This window comes from Bombus vancouverensis, chromosome 2 (genome assembly GCF_051014615.1).
Source record: "Bombus vancouverensis nearcticus chromosome 2, iyBomVanc1_principal, whole genome shotgun sequence".
In the NCBI taxonomy this organism is placed as follows: Eukaryota; Metazoa; Arthropoda; class Insecta; order Hymenoptera; family Apidae; genus Bombus; species Bombus vancouverensis.
The window spans coordinates 4,995,574-5,015,287 of NC_134912.1; the positions used below are offsets into that span (position 1 = coordinate 4,995,574).

A 19,714-nucleotide genomic window follows, 5' to 3' on the forward strand; every position below is an offset into this window, starting at 1 on the left:
TACCATGTAATGAAAGGGTGTACAGAATCACAGTAATGAAACGAAAAAGCAGCTAGAAACTGAAATAACAAATTGTAAAGAAACAGAACGCGATGAAATTACACGGGTAAAGTAACAAAATTGCAAAGACCAACATGAAATTATAACAGTACAATTATTTATTTTTAATTTTTACACAGGCGCAGAATATGAGATTGGTAGAGCGCGAAGAAATTTGATTAGGAACATTACGAAATCGAATAATTGGGCATTACTATGTTATTGTTACAATTTCGTTTCATGTGTGTGTATAAATTACGGCAATATAAAAAATTGCAAGAATAAAAATAAAAATTGTGACAATGACATAAAAACATAAAAATGAGAAAGATCATTGGCAATTTGAAAAATATGTCGGAGTAAAATAGTCAAATCGCTGGATGATAAACATAATGTCGTCAGAAAAAATGACAAAGCGCGATAAGATGAAAGTAATAAAATAAAAGATTGCAGAAATTGCCATAGGAGTTACGATAATAAAATAGGAATTTGACAACAATGACTTCCCGTCATTTAAAAATTGCACAAAGTATCTCGATAAAATAATCACGAATTACATAGTAAATAAGTACGATGTCGTTAAAAAAAAAGCGTAATTGTAATATAATTACGCTAATAGAATGAAGAATAATATGAGAATTGCAATAATACTATAGAAATATAACGATGTTGTTAAAGACTATTGGTTAATTCAAGAAATACGTATTTTGGTAAAATAGTGGCGTAATTAAATGGCAAACGTAACTCGTTAGAAAGCGATCTAGAGGCTCGATAAATCATCGTTCCAAATATTAGGTGATATTGTGACGTTTCTGCGAGTACCTGGTAACTTGTCAAAGATCGTTACGAAAGAACGGGCTGTTCGAACGTGCCGTAAAAAGGATAATTAATGACGATAACGGTGAAGGGTGAAGATAAAACGGTCCGCTCGATAGGAAGTTCGTTCAAGGATGTAACGTTGCCCGTAGGAAGGTTGCACAGCACGCAGCGTAAATAACGAAGAGTTATGAATCGCAAAAGTCCGTGTTGCGATCGATTCCCAGTTAAGTAACTTTTAATTAAAACGCTTCTTTCCAGCATCCTTCCTGGTCCTTCCAACCGAAAATTTCCATTATCCTCAACTTCAATACAAACGAAAATTATGATCCGAAAAGCAGATTTAACTTAATGATAACGTCCAAACACAAATTTAATTTAGCTTCTCTAACTTCAAAGAGTCAGAAAACCAAGGGCTCGCGTCGAAAACTGGAAATCAAATTGATGGCGTCCCGGTTCTAAATATAGAAGAAGAGGAAATTCCGTTATTTCTTCTCGGCAATAGAACTTGGTAAATTAATTTGTTAAGTTTATATCTAGTTTCGTATTCGCTATCCTTGTTCTCGTTTCGATAAATAGCAAGATTTTTAATATTCAAGCTTCAGCGTAAAATTGAACTTGCGAATTGAAGTTTGTCCAACTTATTGAATATTATAACAGGCGCAACATTTTAAATATTTTACATGTTTTCACTTTCTGATCGGTCCACTGATCGAGAATATACAAAAGAAAATATATTGTTCCTTTCAATATTACACACAATAGGATATATCTTCACTAAGGTTAGACGTCTCAATATAACTCGGAGGAAAAGGCGCCGTCGACGCATATATTCAACAGGAAGGAATTATATCTGATATAAATACTCTGCTCCTTCAAAGCGTCTTTTTATACATCGAGTTTCCCCTGCGTTAAATTATACGTTGAAAGAAAGGAAAGAAGGGAGGGAAAAAAAAGGGTTGATCGTGAAAAGCGACCGCCCCGACCTTCACCCTGGGAGCGCAACACGTGTAGCGAAAGGTACGTTAATAATAAATAACGTATCGACTTACCGGTATGATCAGTGTGTCGTTGATGATTCCTGACGTATGGAGGAGCTGGATGCCTGGTTTGCATGTTCCAGTAAGAGTTTCGACTGTTCCCAAAATTATTGACTCGCGGCTGTTGCGAAGGCGAAGTCTGCTTGCAAGGTAATCTGGCCATGGCAGTCATCATTTTCTTCTACACCCACACTCGCGATCGAATTAATCACTTCATCGGTGCTCTGCTTTGTTGCGTCGTCGTTTCAACCCCATTTTCGAGTGACCGTTTGCTCGCTGAAAAAATTAACAGATTAATTATCAAAAATTGGCACAAGCTCGAGTGGATTCACGCCGTTTCAATTTTGTAACCTTAAACGTCTCGTTTTATTTAATCTTCGTCACCGATTGTACGAAAAAGAGCGACTTTATTACGATACAACCAGATTATTACGTAATTACTGTCAATGATAGTGTGAAGGTATCGGTGTATTCATATGTTGATAGATTTATATTGACAAATTGTTATATGAATCCCTATTCAACAAAAAACAATTTATTTTTGTATAATAAATATCGTTTTTCGACGAGATTTCAAAGTCATAAAATATTCAACGATTGTTTCTATTATTCTGTTCACGCAACTTTGGTCCATTTATTTTCTTCATTGATTTGATCTTCTTAAAGTAATCACATTCTATTTCTGTAAACATGCATTTTTCTTATAATATGAACTGGATGAAATTATCATGAAACAACAAGAATATCAGACTTTTAGTGATCTACAATCAATAAGCTTATAAGATCAGAAAAGAAGAAATATAGGTATTGATCCAATCTTCATTTTAAAACGAGAAAATAATCCTGAGTAATATTTTACGTATTTTTGCATATTACATACGACATCTTGGCATCTTTAAATTTTCCACAAACGCAGAAACATCTGTAGTCCATGAATCATATGCTGAGATAACAAAATTGGGGAGTTTACAAAAGGTGAAGTCGATTAGTTTTGCTTGCAACATATGAATTTGTGATATCAATAATTTATAAACCAATGTAATATCATGGTATGTGGTGGCGACTGGATAATATTCGAGACGAAATCGTGCGAACCGTGTCGCGATCGTAGCACAATTCAAACAGCGGTTGTAAATCAAATTCAATACCAAGTGAAAGCATGTCGAAGCATCTCCTTAACAGATTACTCAGCTGTGTAACCGTTCTGTTCTAGGAAAATATGACACACGTGGTGAAAGCGATCGGACGGCCGTTCCAAAAGTAAAGCAAAACTAAAATTAGATATCCATAGGAAATAAAATGGTAGGCAGGTTCACTATTTTCCAAAAGCTCTTAGTTCGTGCTTTTCACCATGGATGTAGATAAGACTGTTCTAACGACGTTTTGATAAATCGTTTGACGATACGTTGTGCAAGATAATTGAAGTGGATGTGATAAATCGTAGCGATTTGACGCATGAAAATAGAAAAAATCGATCAAATAAAATTTTAAATTGTATGGGTAGAATAATTCCTTTCATAAACATGAAAAGATAGATACGATTATTATTTTGTCGTTTGTGAAATCGTGACATTTGGTTACTTTAACTGACACTTTCTATCGCGCTTCAAAGTAAAACGAATAGAGGATTAAGGACTGCTATGTCAATAGTGTTCTTTTCTGTAAATATAGAAGGGATAATTAAATATCGATTTTGTCTTTTTTTCTTTAATCTGATTATATTTTTGTGGTAACTAACGTATACACGTTATGACCTTACCTTAAGAACATTCAGATAAAGATATCGAAAAGTAAATACATGGTTTATGGGATGTCGAAAGCAGGACAATCTGTTGATCAGATCGTTGAAATGAGATGTGAGGACGAAACATTAGGTTGTCAGGCGATTGGTCTAACCATCAAACAATCTAAGCCACTGATAAATAAATGATAAAGATTCTAAAATACCTACAATGTACGTTAAATTAGGTTTTTTTTAGAAAAACAAAGATCGAGTAGCTTTTTATCAATATGTAATCTAAGGCTTATTCCTTTAGAAACAAGAAAATGAAATTTTATAGCTCGCAATAAAACATTGACATTTTGTATAGAATAAAACAAATACTATCGATAGTAAATACTTCAATATATTTCTGAAGCTTTCTTAGTGACCCATAGCAAACAATCTAATCTTTTTTCAATTTATCCCATAAAATTAAGGAGTTTCGCAATTACTATTTAAAAATACTGTAGTTTAACAGTAATCATTGATAATCCACTAATGTTACTTACTACTTATAGTTCACTGATTTTGCTCGTTAATAACAACTTTGTTCCGATAAGTGGATTCAATCAACAGGAGTTCACTTAATGAGACGCTAATTCATTCGAATAAGTGGAGTTCGGATAAATGGAGTGTCACCGTTATTCGAACTCATGAAAAGCAGAAAATATTAGAATATTCGTTATTGCCAGGTGAGTATGTACCGCGGACCATAAATGGCACTCCAAAATCTCAATTCGTCACATCTTGAAAACGCAACAGCATCAGACAGGCGAAAGAAACTGACAATTTGTTTTATCGCCGCCAATTTTTCCATGCCAGTTTGCGACACACACCGTTACAACTGTCTGACTCACGAGTCATTTATTTTCTTTGAGATCCTCGGCTACGCGCAAAAATTCCATCGCAATGATCATTACCGATCGCACTGAAAATTCCCTCTCGTCGCCTTGCCATCGGTTTTGTACGGAAAGACTCCTGGAAGCGACGATTTCTCGGTAGCGGCATGCAATCTCGTAAATGACACGGACGAATAAAGTCATAAGGGACTCGCGAGCACGGAATCAAAGTCGAATGACTCGAACGATGGCCAGCGCGAGCTCGTTTATCATCCAACGAGAAATATTATCATTCCATAGTAAAGCGTGTTATTTCGACGACGGTAATGACAATCGATATAAAAGCAACGGATGTGCAATTTAGAATAAAAACCGTAAAAAAATAGCAATTAGCTTGAAGTAAACTAGTAAAAAAATAATTGAAAAGTGAAGGGATAAAGTAAGGAATTTCACAAAATAGCCTTATTGGAAAAAATTAAATTTCGATACTTTGGTCTGTCTCAAAAGAAAACAAAATTCGATTCAACTGTATTGTTAATAATACGAAACCTATATGTACCTTGATTAAACATCATAAAACAGAATGATTAATAAAATATCAATTATTTTACATTTAATTATATCCGTGTTTTGTCTGATATTTCCTGCTTCTCACCGGTACACCAAATCTTTAGCGTTATCTTATGGAGATATTTGAGATATTATTATCACTATGATTTGATAGTTCTGCAGTTCCTGTTCTCACAAACAAAATGTCTTATGAAATGGAAAAGCACGAAAAACGAACATTGCTTGCTTTCTCTTCTTCAAAGTACAAGATCCATTCTATCCTAGTTTTTAAAACGAAGTAAATAAATTACGATTTGAAGAAAATTCCAACAACAAAGAATTAGAAAATTAGAAGTAATTAATAGAAAACTCTATATGCTATCAAACATTCAGCCACCATAGATAAACTGAATAGTCCATAGCAAAGCTTAGCTATTAACGATTCAGTTTACCTACGTTAATAGTTAAAATCCGTTACTATATTCATTCACAAACGTTTGATAACGATCACACTAAATATACAGGTTTGTTATTATAATGGATAATTGTTGTTATTTCTATACTCAGAGGTAGGATCAGAATAGTTATTATTTTATTGAATGGATAAATCTATCACACCGTTGTGAGCCAAAAAACTATTGCACGCGTTTACAAAAGCTAGGGATAAAAATAAAAAAGCATCTTAAGCCTATCGATTAAATCTATCGATTGTAAATAGGATTATCTTCTAGTTATTATTTCTTATAACTAACGCATCTGCATATGGGTGGCGGGCACGAACTCACGTTGTCATTTTCAACAATAATTAACTGTTTCATTAACCTTGTAATTTCTGAAAATTATTATTTATATCGAATGTCTCATAATTCTTATTGTTTCGAACTTTACCAACATAATCATGATAGCGTCTCATAACAATGGCAATGACAACCTAATTCCATTTGTTTCCTAAATTCCATTTTTGTTTGAATTATCCTCATGAAAATATCAACTTGCATAAATATTCTCGGTTTAATAAAGAAATTCCGGAACGTTTCTGTGTATGTCTATATAACATTTTCTTCGAATTTATAGCCAGATAATTCAACAGAATCTAGCTGATAAATAAATACTGAAATACCCTGTACATCGTTTCCTGTATGTTTATCTCTTTTTTCTAAAAAAGAATGCAGTTTACCAGTAAGCCCCTCGCTCGTTAGTAAAATCAAAGTCAAGCAAGTCATCGTGAACCGATAGCGTCAGCTTGGCCGCCTATCTGGCTAGGAGGAACAAGTTATCAATTCGTTGGAAACTCTGTTGTTTCGTGGAATGGCACCAGAGCCACAGATCGAACCGAGTTTACGCCTGCCAAGTAAGTAAGTCTGTCTTTACGGCTTTGCACACTGACAGAGGCCACGGGAAAGAGACATGCAGTCTAGGATAAAGGCTGGAAGATAAACAGCGACCGATGAATCACCCTCGCGACCCGGTCGTTCTACAAAATTGCGTATCGACGAGAGAAGAAGGGGGTACCACATTGTTTAACTGGCGAATATTATCGTACGCTGAGAAATGCCCGGAGGAATATAAATGAGATCGCCTCTGGCACGTCGAACCACCAGTACCAACAACATCTGTTCGTAACAGCGTGTGCTCGCTCGAAAACCGATTTCTCAAACATTAGCGACGCGTTATCTGTCAGCTGTTCTAGGCGAAATGTCCAGGTAGACATTATCTGATAGAGGAAGTACGTGGAGTGACAGTGGAATTGTCTTCGATAAAGTTTCCATCTGATAACACTTTTACGCCAAACCTTTTCTGCCGTCGTCAGGAATTTCAAGACTTCGTTGCATTCGGGATATTTTTATTTGAAATGAAAGTAATTACTTCCAGATATAACTAGACTGTGGTTTTTATACACATGATTAGAAAAGGTACATAAAATGTACAAAGAACGGTACCTATTTTCTAGAATATTTAATATAAAATGTTCAAGGAGATAGAGGATTGAAAAGTGTATTATAGTAATTGTGCAAAGTGATGATTTGGTATATCCTTTATTTTTCCACATCTGAGTGTACTGTAGTCTGTACTATTATATGTATTAGCGTACTATTGAAAGAAAAATTTGTCTTGAAAAAATTACATCGTGAAGCAAAAATAACTTAAATGAATATTTGGTAGTTTAATTAAATCTTACAAAGTTTGTGTCTGTTGTTGCAATTCGAATCTTTTAACTGCCAAACAACTAATATTTAGATTGAAAATTATTCAAGGAGATTATAAACCCTTTCATATTCAAAGACATATATTCAAAGTACATACTTTAATAAGCCATAATTTTCCTTCTCTGAAGCCTGCTTTACCTTCTCTTATTTTTTAATCTAATTAATTACTTCCCTACCACTGTAGCTAAAGGTTCAGTAACAAAATTTGTTACCAGCATTTCGAAACGAAAAAGGTATGTTAATATAACTCACAAGGTCTTCGATAATTGCGATGCTAAGCAGTGTATTTTTAGACACAGACACGAATTGAAAGTTTACGTGTGTCGGCTTAAAACCAGTTTTTCGAGTTAAATGTCTTCGAAATTGTGAAACCTAGAAATTCGATCAAATATACTCTTTACTCTTCTAAAAAACGAATGGACAGAATGTTTTTTATTGTTTCCATTTCAAATTATATCTATCGATTAAAGTGGGAAAGCAAAAAAAAAACAGAGCAAACACAATTCCCATTAAATTCATGAATATTTGAGATATTAATGACCATTGATGAGATAGTACGCTCTTTCATAGCAAAAGTATCAGTAACAGTTTGTAATTACCATTAAATACCAATTACCAATGACTACTAGGAAAAAAGAACTTCTTACATTTATTTGAATTAACCATAACAGACTGGGAATATTTATGCATTTACAAGAATGTTAAAGGTAACAAAATATACAGGATATATTAAAATATAGATTTATAATGCACTGCCTCTCATAATTACGAAACTACCCTAAAGTTTTGTATTTTTTCTACTTGGGGATCTCCATAAAATGAAGCTTTCAAGAATATATGTCTCTCTGATCGATGACATTTTAAACACACGTGTAACTCTCGTTTGATATACGTGTACGCATGTAAATATGAGGATCGCTAATTTTGTCCCTCAAAGGCCTCTATCGTGTTCTTGCATCGTGAAAGCTTTTCCTTTGACTCTGACATCGTCATAACATGATAGCGGAGACCTTCGTCGCCAAACATAAATTCCACTTTATCCATGAACGTGAGAAAACTCTGTTTGTAATCGCAGCATCCTTTCCGAGAACTCGGCAGTACAAAAATGAAACGAAGCAAGGAAAATGCAAAACAAATACAGAAAAGAATAACAAACGGATTACTGAATCTAATCGTTTGACAATTCGAACACGGCGATATTCGATAAAATCATAATCATTTTGAAAAGATATATACGAACCATTCTTTTTTTATTTCTCAGATGAAATTTGTATGCTCCTTTTAAGAACGTGTAACTGGACAATTTAATGATTAAATTACACATTAAACAATTTTGTATAGCAAAGAGCTTTTGAAATTTAAATGTATATTCAGATTGACAGTAGAAATACTTTTTAACATTCTGTTATATTCTAGTATTTTAACCTTATGAAGAATTTTGGTAGATATACATCATATATACGTTATATGTATATTTAGATTTCCTTTAATTCAAGCTTAATTTCAAAAGATATAATTAACGTTATTGTGAATAAATGTCATCGAATATAACTCATATGAAAGCTTTTTTATGAATAATTTTAATTTATACGACAGTTTGATAAATTAAATTCAGCGATCTTCTTCATAGATATCAAAAAAGTGAAATTACTTTTTAAAATATATATAAATATATATAAACAATATTCATATATACAAACCATTTCTTTTATTTCTCAGATAAAATGGGAAAATTTGTACGCTCCGCTCAAGAACGTGTAATTGGGCAATTTAATTATTAAACTACATATTAAACAATTTTATATAGTGGAGAGGTCTTTTGAAGCTGAAGTATGTATTTAAGTTAAAAGCACAGGTTCCTTTTAATATCCAGTTATATTTTAGCATTTTAAACTCTTGAAGGATGTTGGTAGGCATACATTATATTCGCACTATATGTATATTTAGCTTTTCTTTAATTCAAGCATAATTTCAAAAGATATAATGAATCTTGTTACGAATAAATGTCACTGAATATATGAAAGCCTTTTATGCATAATTTTAATTCAAGAGAAGAAACATTATTTTTCTCGACGAAACAAGACAAAAGGAATAACAATCGCCCCTTTCTAACCTTAATAAATTCATCCCTCTGTAACAACGTTAATAGCTTGGTAACATTGCAAACATTATTTAATCACTTAATTGTTTACAAAATCAAAAGTATAATACAATAATAAATAAATCTATCTAATTTTGTTGTCTCTATTATTATTACTATGTTTATGTTATATTATTACCTTTTTTTATTATTTAATTTTATTAATTCCAACATATTCCTCAGCATTTATTCTCCTTTTACATTTGCAAAGGTGATAAACGCTGCAAGTCCGCAACGTTCAAATGATAAACGACGTAACTGGCAAAATTAACGCGTTTCTTTGTTTCTATTGGAAAGCTTCAGCTCTGACGCTTAGATCGTTTACCATTTCAATTCCATGATTCGCTTTCTTCCCTCGCTCGACCGAATAAAATCCTTCTGGAAAGAACGTCTTCGATATTCATTGGAAACTCTATATATTGGCCAGCATGAAGAAAGACGAAGCGTGTAGGTACAAGACGCGTTCGTTACGGTAATAGTTTATCGTGAAACGTGCCACGGACTACCGTTTCGTTCCTGAACGGTGAATTTCTCATTGGAAAATGAGCTCGTTCGATTCGACCGAGCAAAAAGACTGCGAAACGGCTCGCGCGACCACGCACGTCGGAGAACAGGAACTAACGAGCACTCGAGTCTCTAACACGCGTCGAGATTTAATGCTCGTTACGATAACTCCGACTATTTGAAGAGTATTCGCGGAAGACGCGTCGAGGTTTAACAAAATTTCACGGACGACGACCTGCGTAAATGGTGACATCATATATATTCGTAACGCAAAAATTGTTATAAACGAGTGTCTTTAATTTGTAGGAGAAATGGCATTCAGATGGAAATTCTGATGAATATTAAAAGAAACTGAAATTTATCGAATGTGAATGGTGTTAATTTTAGCGGAAACTTAACGACGTAGCAAGTTAAAATGTTGAATGCTTTTTTATTAAGCACGTAGGATAGTGAAATACCTACCGCTTTATGAAGCAGGTTGGAGCGTTGAAACACCTTTTCATGAATTCGAAACATTTATATATTCTTGGTCGATCGTACACTATCGCTCAAAAGTATCCGGATATTCGCTTATTTCTGCCAAAATATAATTTAAGTATCACAAGTGAAAATTAAAGAGAACGATGACCGTAAATCACATGTAGCAAAAGCGAGGAATCATAAGTCATTAAATTTATCTTTACACTCACATTAAATTCAATTGAAAAAAAAAATAAAAGCGCTGTATATCATTAAGAAAAATCTAGAAGACGAAAAAGGAAAAACATCAGAAAATATCAGGCAATATCAAAAAATTGAAATGAAAGCACGAACTTCAACTTCTACCTCACGGCAACTCACTCATGTCACAATTATTGCATCTTTCAGAGACGAGATCCTCTAATTATTTGGAGCGGTGTAACGTACCGAATCATCGTAAGCCCACGGCCACGAGCAACTCCAATAACGTCTCGTTTTCGCGCAGACTTATTTGCTTCGGCGAGTCCTCAAGGGCAGAAAGCTTACAAACTGCGACGCTCGAATCCACAAACCGGACAGAAATTCAGGAAACGGCCTATCAGATTGTCGAGAATTTTCCCCAACGTTTCATCGAATTTCCGCTTATTTTAACCGATACCAAATCTGTTAAGAAGATAAAAATGGTCAAATGATGACTCGGCCGAACCTCCTAACGCTCAAAATCGCACGTTTCTAGTACAGAAAACGGGACAACGATAACAAAGCTGCGTTATCTGTCGGCAAAGAAAAGGACCATTACGGAACCTATATCTATTTTTTTTGTAACTGTCGTCAAGCATATACATCGATGAACTGTAAAGCATTGTAGAGAACTGTAAGAAAGTAAAGAAGGTTATTGCGTTTAAGTAATTAAGATAAATTTATCTATACAAACATTTTGATGACTTCATTAATAGGAGAAGAGTAATGGTGTCATACAAAATGGCAATCTTCAGGTCAAAATTCAAAATCGCATGTAAATAGATACCACGGTGAATATGATGTTTAACTTATTGGTATATTTATTTTTTCAGACTAAATGTTCCCGCGCATACGATATTTAATTTTTTCTACCAGTATTATATTTTGTATTATTTATATTTTATCATTTCTTAGCCAAAATTATTTTTATCTTCAACATCTTCAATTTCTCTCATGCAAAATAAATATTTCTCATTAACAATCATTCTACATTAATTTCAAAATTTATAGTAGGACAAAATTTATAGTAGTTATTAATACTGTTTTCAGCTGCTGCTTTATCGTCAAAGAACTTCTCCCTTCGTGAACAGACTTGTTCGTGTTGCTCGATTAAAATGGTCGATTGTGGTTTGTCCAGCGACATGTACGCAGTGCACGCAAACGCGTGCAGGTTCGTGCAAAAAGCAAGATAAAGTCTTGTTTATAATACCAACGGAAGACAACATATATATTTTCCAACAATTATTGTATCAGAAAACGTACAAGACAACGAATTTTTTACTCCTGATATAAGAAGATATATTTATTATCTTTCGCAGAAAATCGTGGAAGGCCTTTAAAAAGCATCGCTATGAATATAAACATCTTTAGAACGGTTGGCAACAGGTACGGTGCAAAAAAAGGAAAAAAGAATAAAAGAGCGAATAGCGAGACATGAAGTCGCACGTAAATGTCGAAGAAATGAGCGTGATCCATCGATCCTTTGTATTCGTTCCTTTTGATTTTCTTCACCATTTATTTTCACTTCATTCGTCACATTCATGGCATAGGTTAAAAACCAAACATCTGTAACCTTGGTACATTGAAAGAAAGAAGATATGCTTCTACCAAGAAAACTTTAATTTCAGAGAATTAACTTGAATTTCAAATTACACAAAACGATGTACATATCGTTAAATGTAAATTGCGTGCAATGTTTCAACTTTTGATGTTTTAATGTCTCAACAATAATGTTTCGTATTTTAGACATGATATTAATGCACTAAATACCAATTTTCAATGTCCATTCTCGCAGCGAAGAACACCATAAGACAGCGAGCTAATGAAAACCTACATAAATTCAAGATATGTTGTAACGAAAATCTATGGATCGGTCGTTTTAACAGATTTATGCAAATGATCTCGCGTTATCACGAAGAAAAACGAGCGTTCTCGGCTCGACCTAAATAAATTGCGATCGAACAAACGAGCACGAGTCGTGTTCCCTTGAGTTTCGTTCGCCAGACGAATTTTCTAACCGTCTAATATATCGGTTAGTAGCGGCTGCGAGAGATTAATTATCTAAGAATTAATTCGTTGAAAAATTCCCACCGAGCTCGTGCGGATCCTCTGACACCGAGGCGCAGGATTCATTTGGTCGCGAACGTTACGAGTTTCCGCCGAACTGATTATTTAGAAGCCTCCTGGGAAAAAAGACGCGATGTGAGATGGGCTTAAGGAGGCGATAATATCAGCGAATATATGTCCGTATATTTCTCCGATGCAGCCGACGAACGGGATCCCAGCTTGTATACGGGCAACTTCTGTATACAGGCTGGAGATGTCCTAAGTACACGTCTACATGTAGGATATGCATCGGTGACCGTGATGCCGCAACATATATGGTGTCCAAGAAGTACAGTTCGACTCTATTTATACAGAGTGTGTCTAAAAATATCAGGGTTAAATTTATCCTACTTTTCAATAAGATCAAGTAGATGAGAAAAGGTCGTGTAAACTTATGTCCAAAGATGCCTTATTATATATATAAAACTGTAAACGTTCAGTGATTTATGAAAAAATTTTCTTTATGTAAGTATTTATGAGGGGAAATATGACAGAAAACTTGCATTCCTACAAGAGGAAGAAATTTACAACGGCCATAAAAATTGGTAAAAATCTTTAAACACATAATTTTTCAACAAAAAAATTTAGGATGTAATTCATAGAATTTTAGTACCTATTCGACCTTACCTTGTTAACAGATGTTATAAGTTTATCCCAAACTTTTTGGATGACTTGTATATATTCGAAGAGTATAGGCGAAGAATTTGATAAATAACATTTTCTATATTTTACAGGGAAGCAATTTTTTAAGTCAGTATGTTGTCAATTAAGTCTATCTAATAAAAACACATAATATAATAAAAATTTGTATAAGAAACAAGTATAAGAGGAGCTTAACTACCCCCAATTATGAACACAAAAAGATTTTAATATATTACGAGGCGAAACGTTTTGTTATATTTTATTCTTGATTAAGATTACAAAAAAGAATGCTGTAATGTATTCTATTGATACAAAATGATATTTGAAAACGCAAGCTATTTACAAATCATTTCCTTGCGGTTCATCTTGCGCATTGTCACCCAACCATTTGCCATTAAATTAAGCAAAATTAGATATATCACCATCTATACATCCTGAAGGATAATCGTAACAGAATTGTCAAAATCTGTTTTTGTCTTACCCGATAAAAATTCAAAACGGTTATTTTATGCCGCCTCACAAGAGATAAGTTATCATACGGGATGAACAACGAATCTTGATCAGCCGATCGCCGAGATCTATAACGCAAGGTCGTTATGATTCAAAATTCATGACTCTATTCGCCTAAGAACATACCTAGAGAAAGATAAACGATGGACAACAAAAAATCTTTGGATAGTTTGAGTTGTAGCTTTGAAAATGTATCAAACGGAAACAAAACAATATTGAAACTTTAAGAGAGAATTTTACGCAAACTACAAACATGTTTTACGCGTTCATAAAAATAATAAAAATATTATTTTTACAAGTCTGTAAAATTTAAAATTTGAATACTATAATTAATATCCAAGAATAATACCAAGATTGATGATTCGGGCTTATGCATTCTTTATTTTAATTTATGTAAAAAAACAATTATATTAAATATGTAATAGTTATCTTTTTATCCCATTTACAAGAAACAGTAACATCTCTTCTTCTAGGAGGATATAACTGCTGAACATAAATCCTTCGACAAACGATGAGAAATTTGTTCAGCTAATATTAATATATGTTTCGGATATAATTATCATAATTCAGTAACGTATGCATATTACCGTATCTTAGAGTTATTTGACACAGCTTCATATTTCTCCTCGCTGAACACTTAAAGCACACGATATTTTTCTCTTCTTTCGTTATTACATCAGAAGCTAGTGCAATACCTCATGATATACAACAAAGTTTATTATTCTACGCGGAGTTCATGACCGAATTACAAAATGTTGATACCTAGACAAACCTTGCCTACTCTACTTTACTAAACTCTCAAAAATTCGAAAATTAAATGTGTCAATTGTCTTGTCCAAATATTTCACTCGTGGGAAATTCAGTTTCACCAATTCATCCAACGGGCGCGAATTTTTGAAATTAACGGAACACACTGTATGTATGTGAACGAGCGTGAACGCGAGAATGTAGTGCACCAAGACCGTTGCACGGTAACGTTGCCTTTCACGTATATACGCGATCATGCACACGGTTTCATGGGTTATTTGCATAGTCTGCTCGACTGTCTGGCGGACGGAAGCTGACTACGAATTCCTGCTAGAGCAGTCGCCTGTGTCAAGTGCAGCTAATTCATTTTGCTGACTATACCAGGGCTCTGGCTCGATCCGTCCTTCGGATAATATTAAGACTCATAGCGCAGACCTATGACATCGGGAACCTATGACACAACCGGTCTCCACGCAATTCCTGTGGCCTCGATATCATTATTGATGAGTCGCGAAACGTCACGAGTCTTACAAGCTTACGGCTATCCTAAATAGAAATGGTACCGACAAGAATGTCATTCAAAGTGTAGAAATTAATGCATTAACTCGATAATAATGTTGGGAAGAATGGAACATCCTACCATTTTTTTGTTAAACGCGTTCGATGTTATTAATCTTCGGGACTTTTCTTCGATTCTGTCATTTTCAACAAATATTTGTCGTTGTACAAGTCATTTTAAAACCGTAAAAGCAATTTGTGTTTAATTGTAACTCGGGTAAAGTATCCTCCGAAAAGGAAAGTGGAGAATAATATTATTAGGAAATTTAAATTTTCTATATTTTTCATTAATATATGTTTATTTTAACATTATTAATATAATGTGTGTAATTTGTTTCGAGGTACAATTTTATTCGTTTTCTCGCGGCAGCGAATTAATGGTTCCACTGAATTGTTACGCGTCTATTTACGCTCATTATTAAGGAAGTATGTAATTGTTTCACGTATGTAAGGTGTGTTTTCATGCAGTTAAATGGGGCATGTTAGTGCATTATTGTTGATAACTGTAATTATGTGAATACTGGGTCGATCCGTGAGCTTTTGCGTATACTTTTGACAAACTGAGTGATTTTTACGAAAGAACGTTAGATAGATTAATGTCGAAACGGGAACACGTGTAAGAAAATGTAGATCATGTTTTTCTCAATTGAGTAACTACATTAAAAAGGATGTAAAAATTCGAGAACATATCATGTACTCGAAACATAAATATAATAGAGCAATTTTTATTAAAATTATAATTAATATTTATATTTGTGATATACTATTAATTATATCTCAATCCTAATGTACAGAAGATTTTCATAAATTTTAAACGAAGAAGAAAAGTAGGAAGCTAAAAATATAATCGCAATTAACGTTGTTTAAATTGAAATATGTATGTAGGTATGTATTACCCATAAATACGACCCATAAATTACGCGTAGAGAATCAACATAAAAGAGGAGTGGTGGATTAAACGCGGAAGTGGTTCCATAACGAGACAGTGATAAATGTTAGCAATTGGAATAGGAAATTCTGGAAAATTTTGTAGAAAGCTGGCATAGAGAGATCCGTTTATACAGACATTTTGGAATAAAATTCATCAAGTTTAATATAACATAACCCAGAAAATCTATAAAATAAAGTTAAAACGAGATCAAACATTTTAAATATTAGATATAAATCTAATAATAGGTATCTCTAAAAAATAATTCCAGTAGAATTGTCAAATATTCCGACACAATTTCTTCGTATTGAATCTGTAATCACAAGATACTGACAAATTTCATAAAAAAGATATGATGACAACGTACTTCCCTTTCTAATAATTTCACTCGTTTCAGCGCAAAATTCCCAATCTCTCTTCTACTGCGAAAAAAAAGAACCTGCTTACTCTTCGACTCGTGGATCACCTTACAATGAAATCTAAAGCCTCATCACCGATAATTCCGTCGAATCAACGTTTCGACTCAACAGAAAACGCTTCGTAATCGAGAGTAAAAAGAATCGTCAGTCTATCTTACTATCTTGTGCAAATAGATAATATCAAATATAGTGAATATCAATCATATATTAACTGTATGAGATTCATGTAAGCCGACTAAGATTTAGTAAATCAATATAGAATAATTTTAACATGGTAGGCAATGTTACTAATATACGCGAGTGCAGCCAATGTGCTATATAATAATAGAATGTTTGAAACGATGCGTATACAAAGACTCGTGAAAATATTCATACACTCCTGGAATTTTTTATGTACAGTATATATTTTACAAAATATTCTTAAATTTCATTAGTACTGTAACGATTATCCTGATTATATTGGTAAAATTTGAAACGGATCTTAAAATGCATGTATATAAAATTTACAAGATATTTATTGCACTTTGTAAAGATCATCAAAGTATTTGGATAGTACATTATTCGCTATATTAAGAAGTCACAACCTGTAGTGAAACTATCTTTAGCACTAACTGCATATTTAAGACTATTATTCATACCGTATACTAACTTTTTACTGGGTGTATGTTCGCAGTTAAATGTCTTGTAACTTCTATATACATTTTCGGATCGGTTTCAAATTTTGCTATTGCAATGACAACAGGCGTGACTCATGACGGTGGTAATGAAATGAAAAAAAATGTCATATATCACACATAATATATTCATAAAATAAATTCTGCGGTAGTTCGAATATTTTCGTGGGGCACTGTAATATATTCATACAAAAGCATAAAAAAATATAAATAAAGATGAGAATTAGGACGACTTTATTAGCGTAGCTAATACCAAGCTGATTAAGACTGAGGACCAAGAAGTCATCAGCAGGAAAAAGCCTTGTTTCGTTTCTTCCTCCTTCCAAGCCTACTAATCGGTAGCGTAAAATGAATTTGCCTAGGCAACAGTTTATGGCACACGCGTCGATTGACCTACATTGTTGTGTCACAGGAAGAGATGCCTGGGACTGAATTACCGGAACACCAGCGAGGGCAACGGACGAGCGTGAGGGTGACTTAATTAGCCAATTATTGTCATCGTGTATGGTACAGACGGTGGGGACAGGAGGCACAGAGCTCTGGCCACCTATACAGGTTCAACCTTTAACGACCGCCCGTTGTTACATTCGGCCCAGCTAAATTCAGGACAAAGCCGCGTAGACGTCAGCTTTATCCTTGAACTGCAACCGTCCGTTCAAATTTTCCACAAAGTGAAGCCTTCGTTAGTCGTATCTCTGCCCTTTGAAACTAGCCAATAAAGTATTTCACGCGTTTCGCGCCATTTCCATGGACGTGCATATTTATACACATTTACGTTAGACGCGGACCAGATGCAGAGATATAACGTGACAGATGTTTGCAACGGAAGGCTTATGGAAATAATTGAATTCTATTTAAGGTAATGTATTTTTTTTCACTACAATATTTAAGAATTAAACAGGCGAAGATTATGTTTCTAAGAATTTTTTAAATATTTCTTTTTATCGATTAGAACGTTGAAATGTTGAGTAATTTGTGTTCTCAAAAAAGACTGTTAAAAATTGAATTTATCAAAAGAGGAATAGTATTTTCCTTGATGAATTAAAATTTATCAAATGTAGAATTTATAAATTAATAAGGAATCTAGATTATTAACATATTAAATATTGTTTTGTTTTTAATAATATTTTTCTTCGAGTAATAACTTTGATCCTGAAAATAGAAAATGATAATTTAGATTCTCTTCTCTCTTCTCTCTCTCTCTCTCTCTCTCTCTCTCTCGTATTTCTTTTTTTACATCATGTCCTCGAATGAGGTCGTTAACGTCATCACAGCGGTCATTGATTTCGCAGCGGTGACATTACGCAATTCGACAATTATATATTTCTAGTGGTACAGTGCACACGTAAAAAATGGAGACATGGTTTATTATGAGTTTCTTCTGTTATCTTCGATCCTTATCAAGTGATATACACACGCGTACGATCTCGTTATTACAAATATAAATCTGCATAGTGTCATCGACGTGACACCACCGCGATGTCGTATCGGTCATCTGCATCCAGGTCTTAAGAGACGCTACACCAGATGGTTGCGTGGAAATTCGAAACAGATGTCGGACGGAAATTGTATTCCGGATTGGTGAGAAAGTTCGAGGAAACTCGATGTCCTTCGAGATCCTTGTTAGGCACCGATATTGACAAACACGTGGTTGCTTGCAATCTCCTGGCCCCGAGACTAATACCTGCCTATCGTGAAACGTTAATGGCTATCATATTCCGGTTGGCAGCGAGAGGCAAATTGTACGCCACCGGTCGAAGATCCACAGGGAAATTACGTTTTTCCAAGCGCAACGTGTATGGATCACTTTGTGTACGGAGATACGGAACATGCCTCGATGAACAGACCTCTTATTACACTTGATTTCCTTTCAGGAAGACTCTATAAATAAACAAGACGCGTTGCAACTATGTTAAGTAACGTTGCACGCTCGAGTTTTAATGAGAATTTAGGTTTCCCGTGATGGTAGAGCGATGATGCAAATGGTGTTACCTCTATTGGAAAGTATCGATGTTTTATCGTTATGCCTGGTGTTAAGAATAGAACGCTTAATTATTATTCTGTTTGCCGTGGAAGGTAGAACAGCATTCAGGGTAGAAATTGTATAAATTTGCAAGTTAAATGAAAGGTAAATATAGGTCTTCTTTCGAAGGTCTTCCTCGACCATAATAAAGAACATTTGAATGTCTATTCGAAATAATCGTATGTATGGTTGTCTGCATAGTCAATTGCATTTATATTACATCATGTTGGTTATTTAATAATATGTTTCTCTCAGTAATTCAGCTACAAAGACTAGGACTATTAGATTATTAGATATAATATTACAGCTACAATAGAAATAACCGATTTGAGTATATTTATTCAACAACATTTTACTCTAACATCTTATTACAAACGTGTAAAATAGAGGTCTAAATATGATAAAACAAGCTATGTTGATTATATCAAGATAACGCGATCTTGTTATTATTATTCTTACTCCTACGCAAATTGGATGGTTTAGAATTTATATTTCGATTTTTCTACGATGCT

General features: G+C 34.0%; 1 protein-coding gene across 9 annotated transcripts in view; it reads right to left on the reverse strand.

The window, feature by feature from the left end:
- LOC117161533 (uncharacterized) overlaps nt 1-19,714 on the reverse strand; it is a 53,342-nt gene that overhangs the window by 19,681 nt on the left and 13,947 nt on the right. For 7 of the 9 annotated variants that reach the window (XM_076623902.1, XM_033343135.2, XM_076623882.1 and 4 more), the window contains one exon: nt 1,908-2,171. In XM_076623902.1, coding sequence (XP_076480017.1) covers nt 1,908-2,070 — 163 coding nt within the window. In that variant the 5' untranslated portion in view covers nt 2,071-2,171. Of the gene's footprint in view, nt 1-1,907; nt 2,172-14,440; nt 14,569-19,714 lie in introns of those variants that run through there. The other 2 variants (XM_076623885.1, XM_076623909.1) reach the window with 2 other exon arrangements.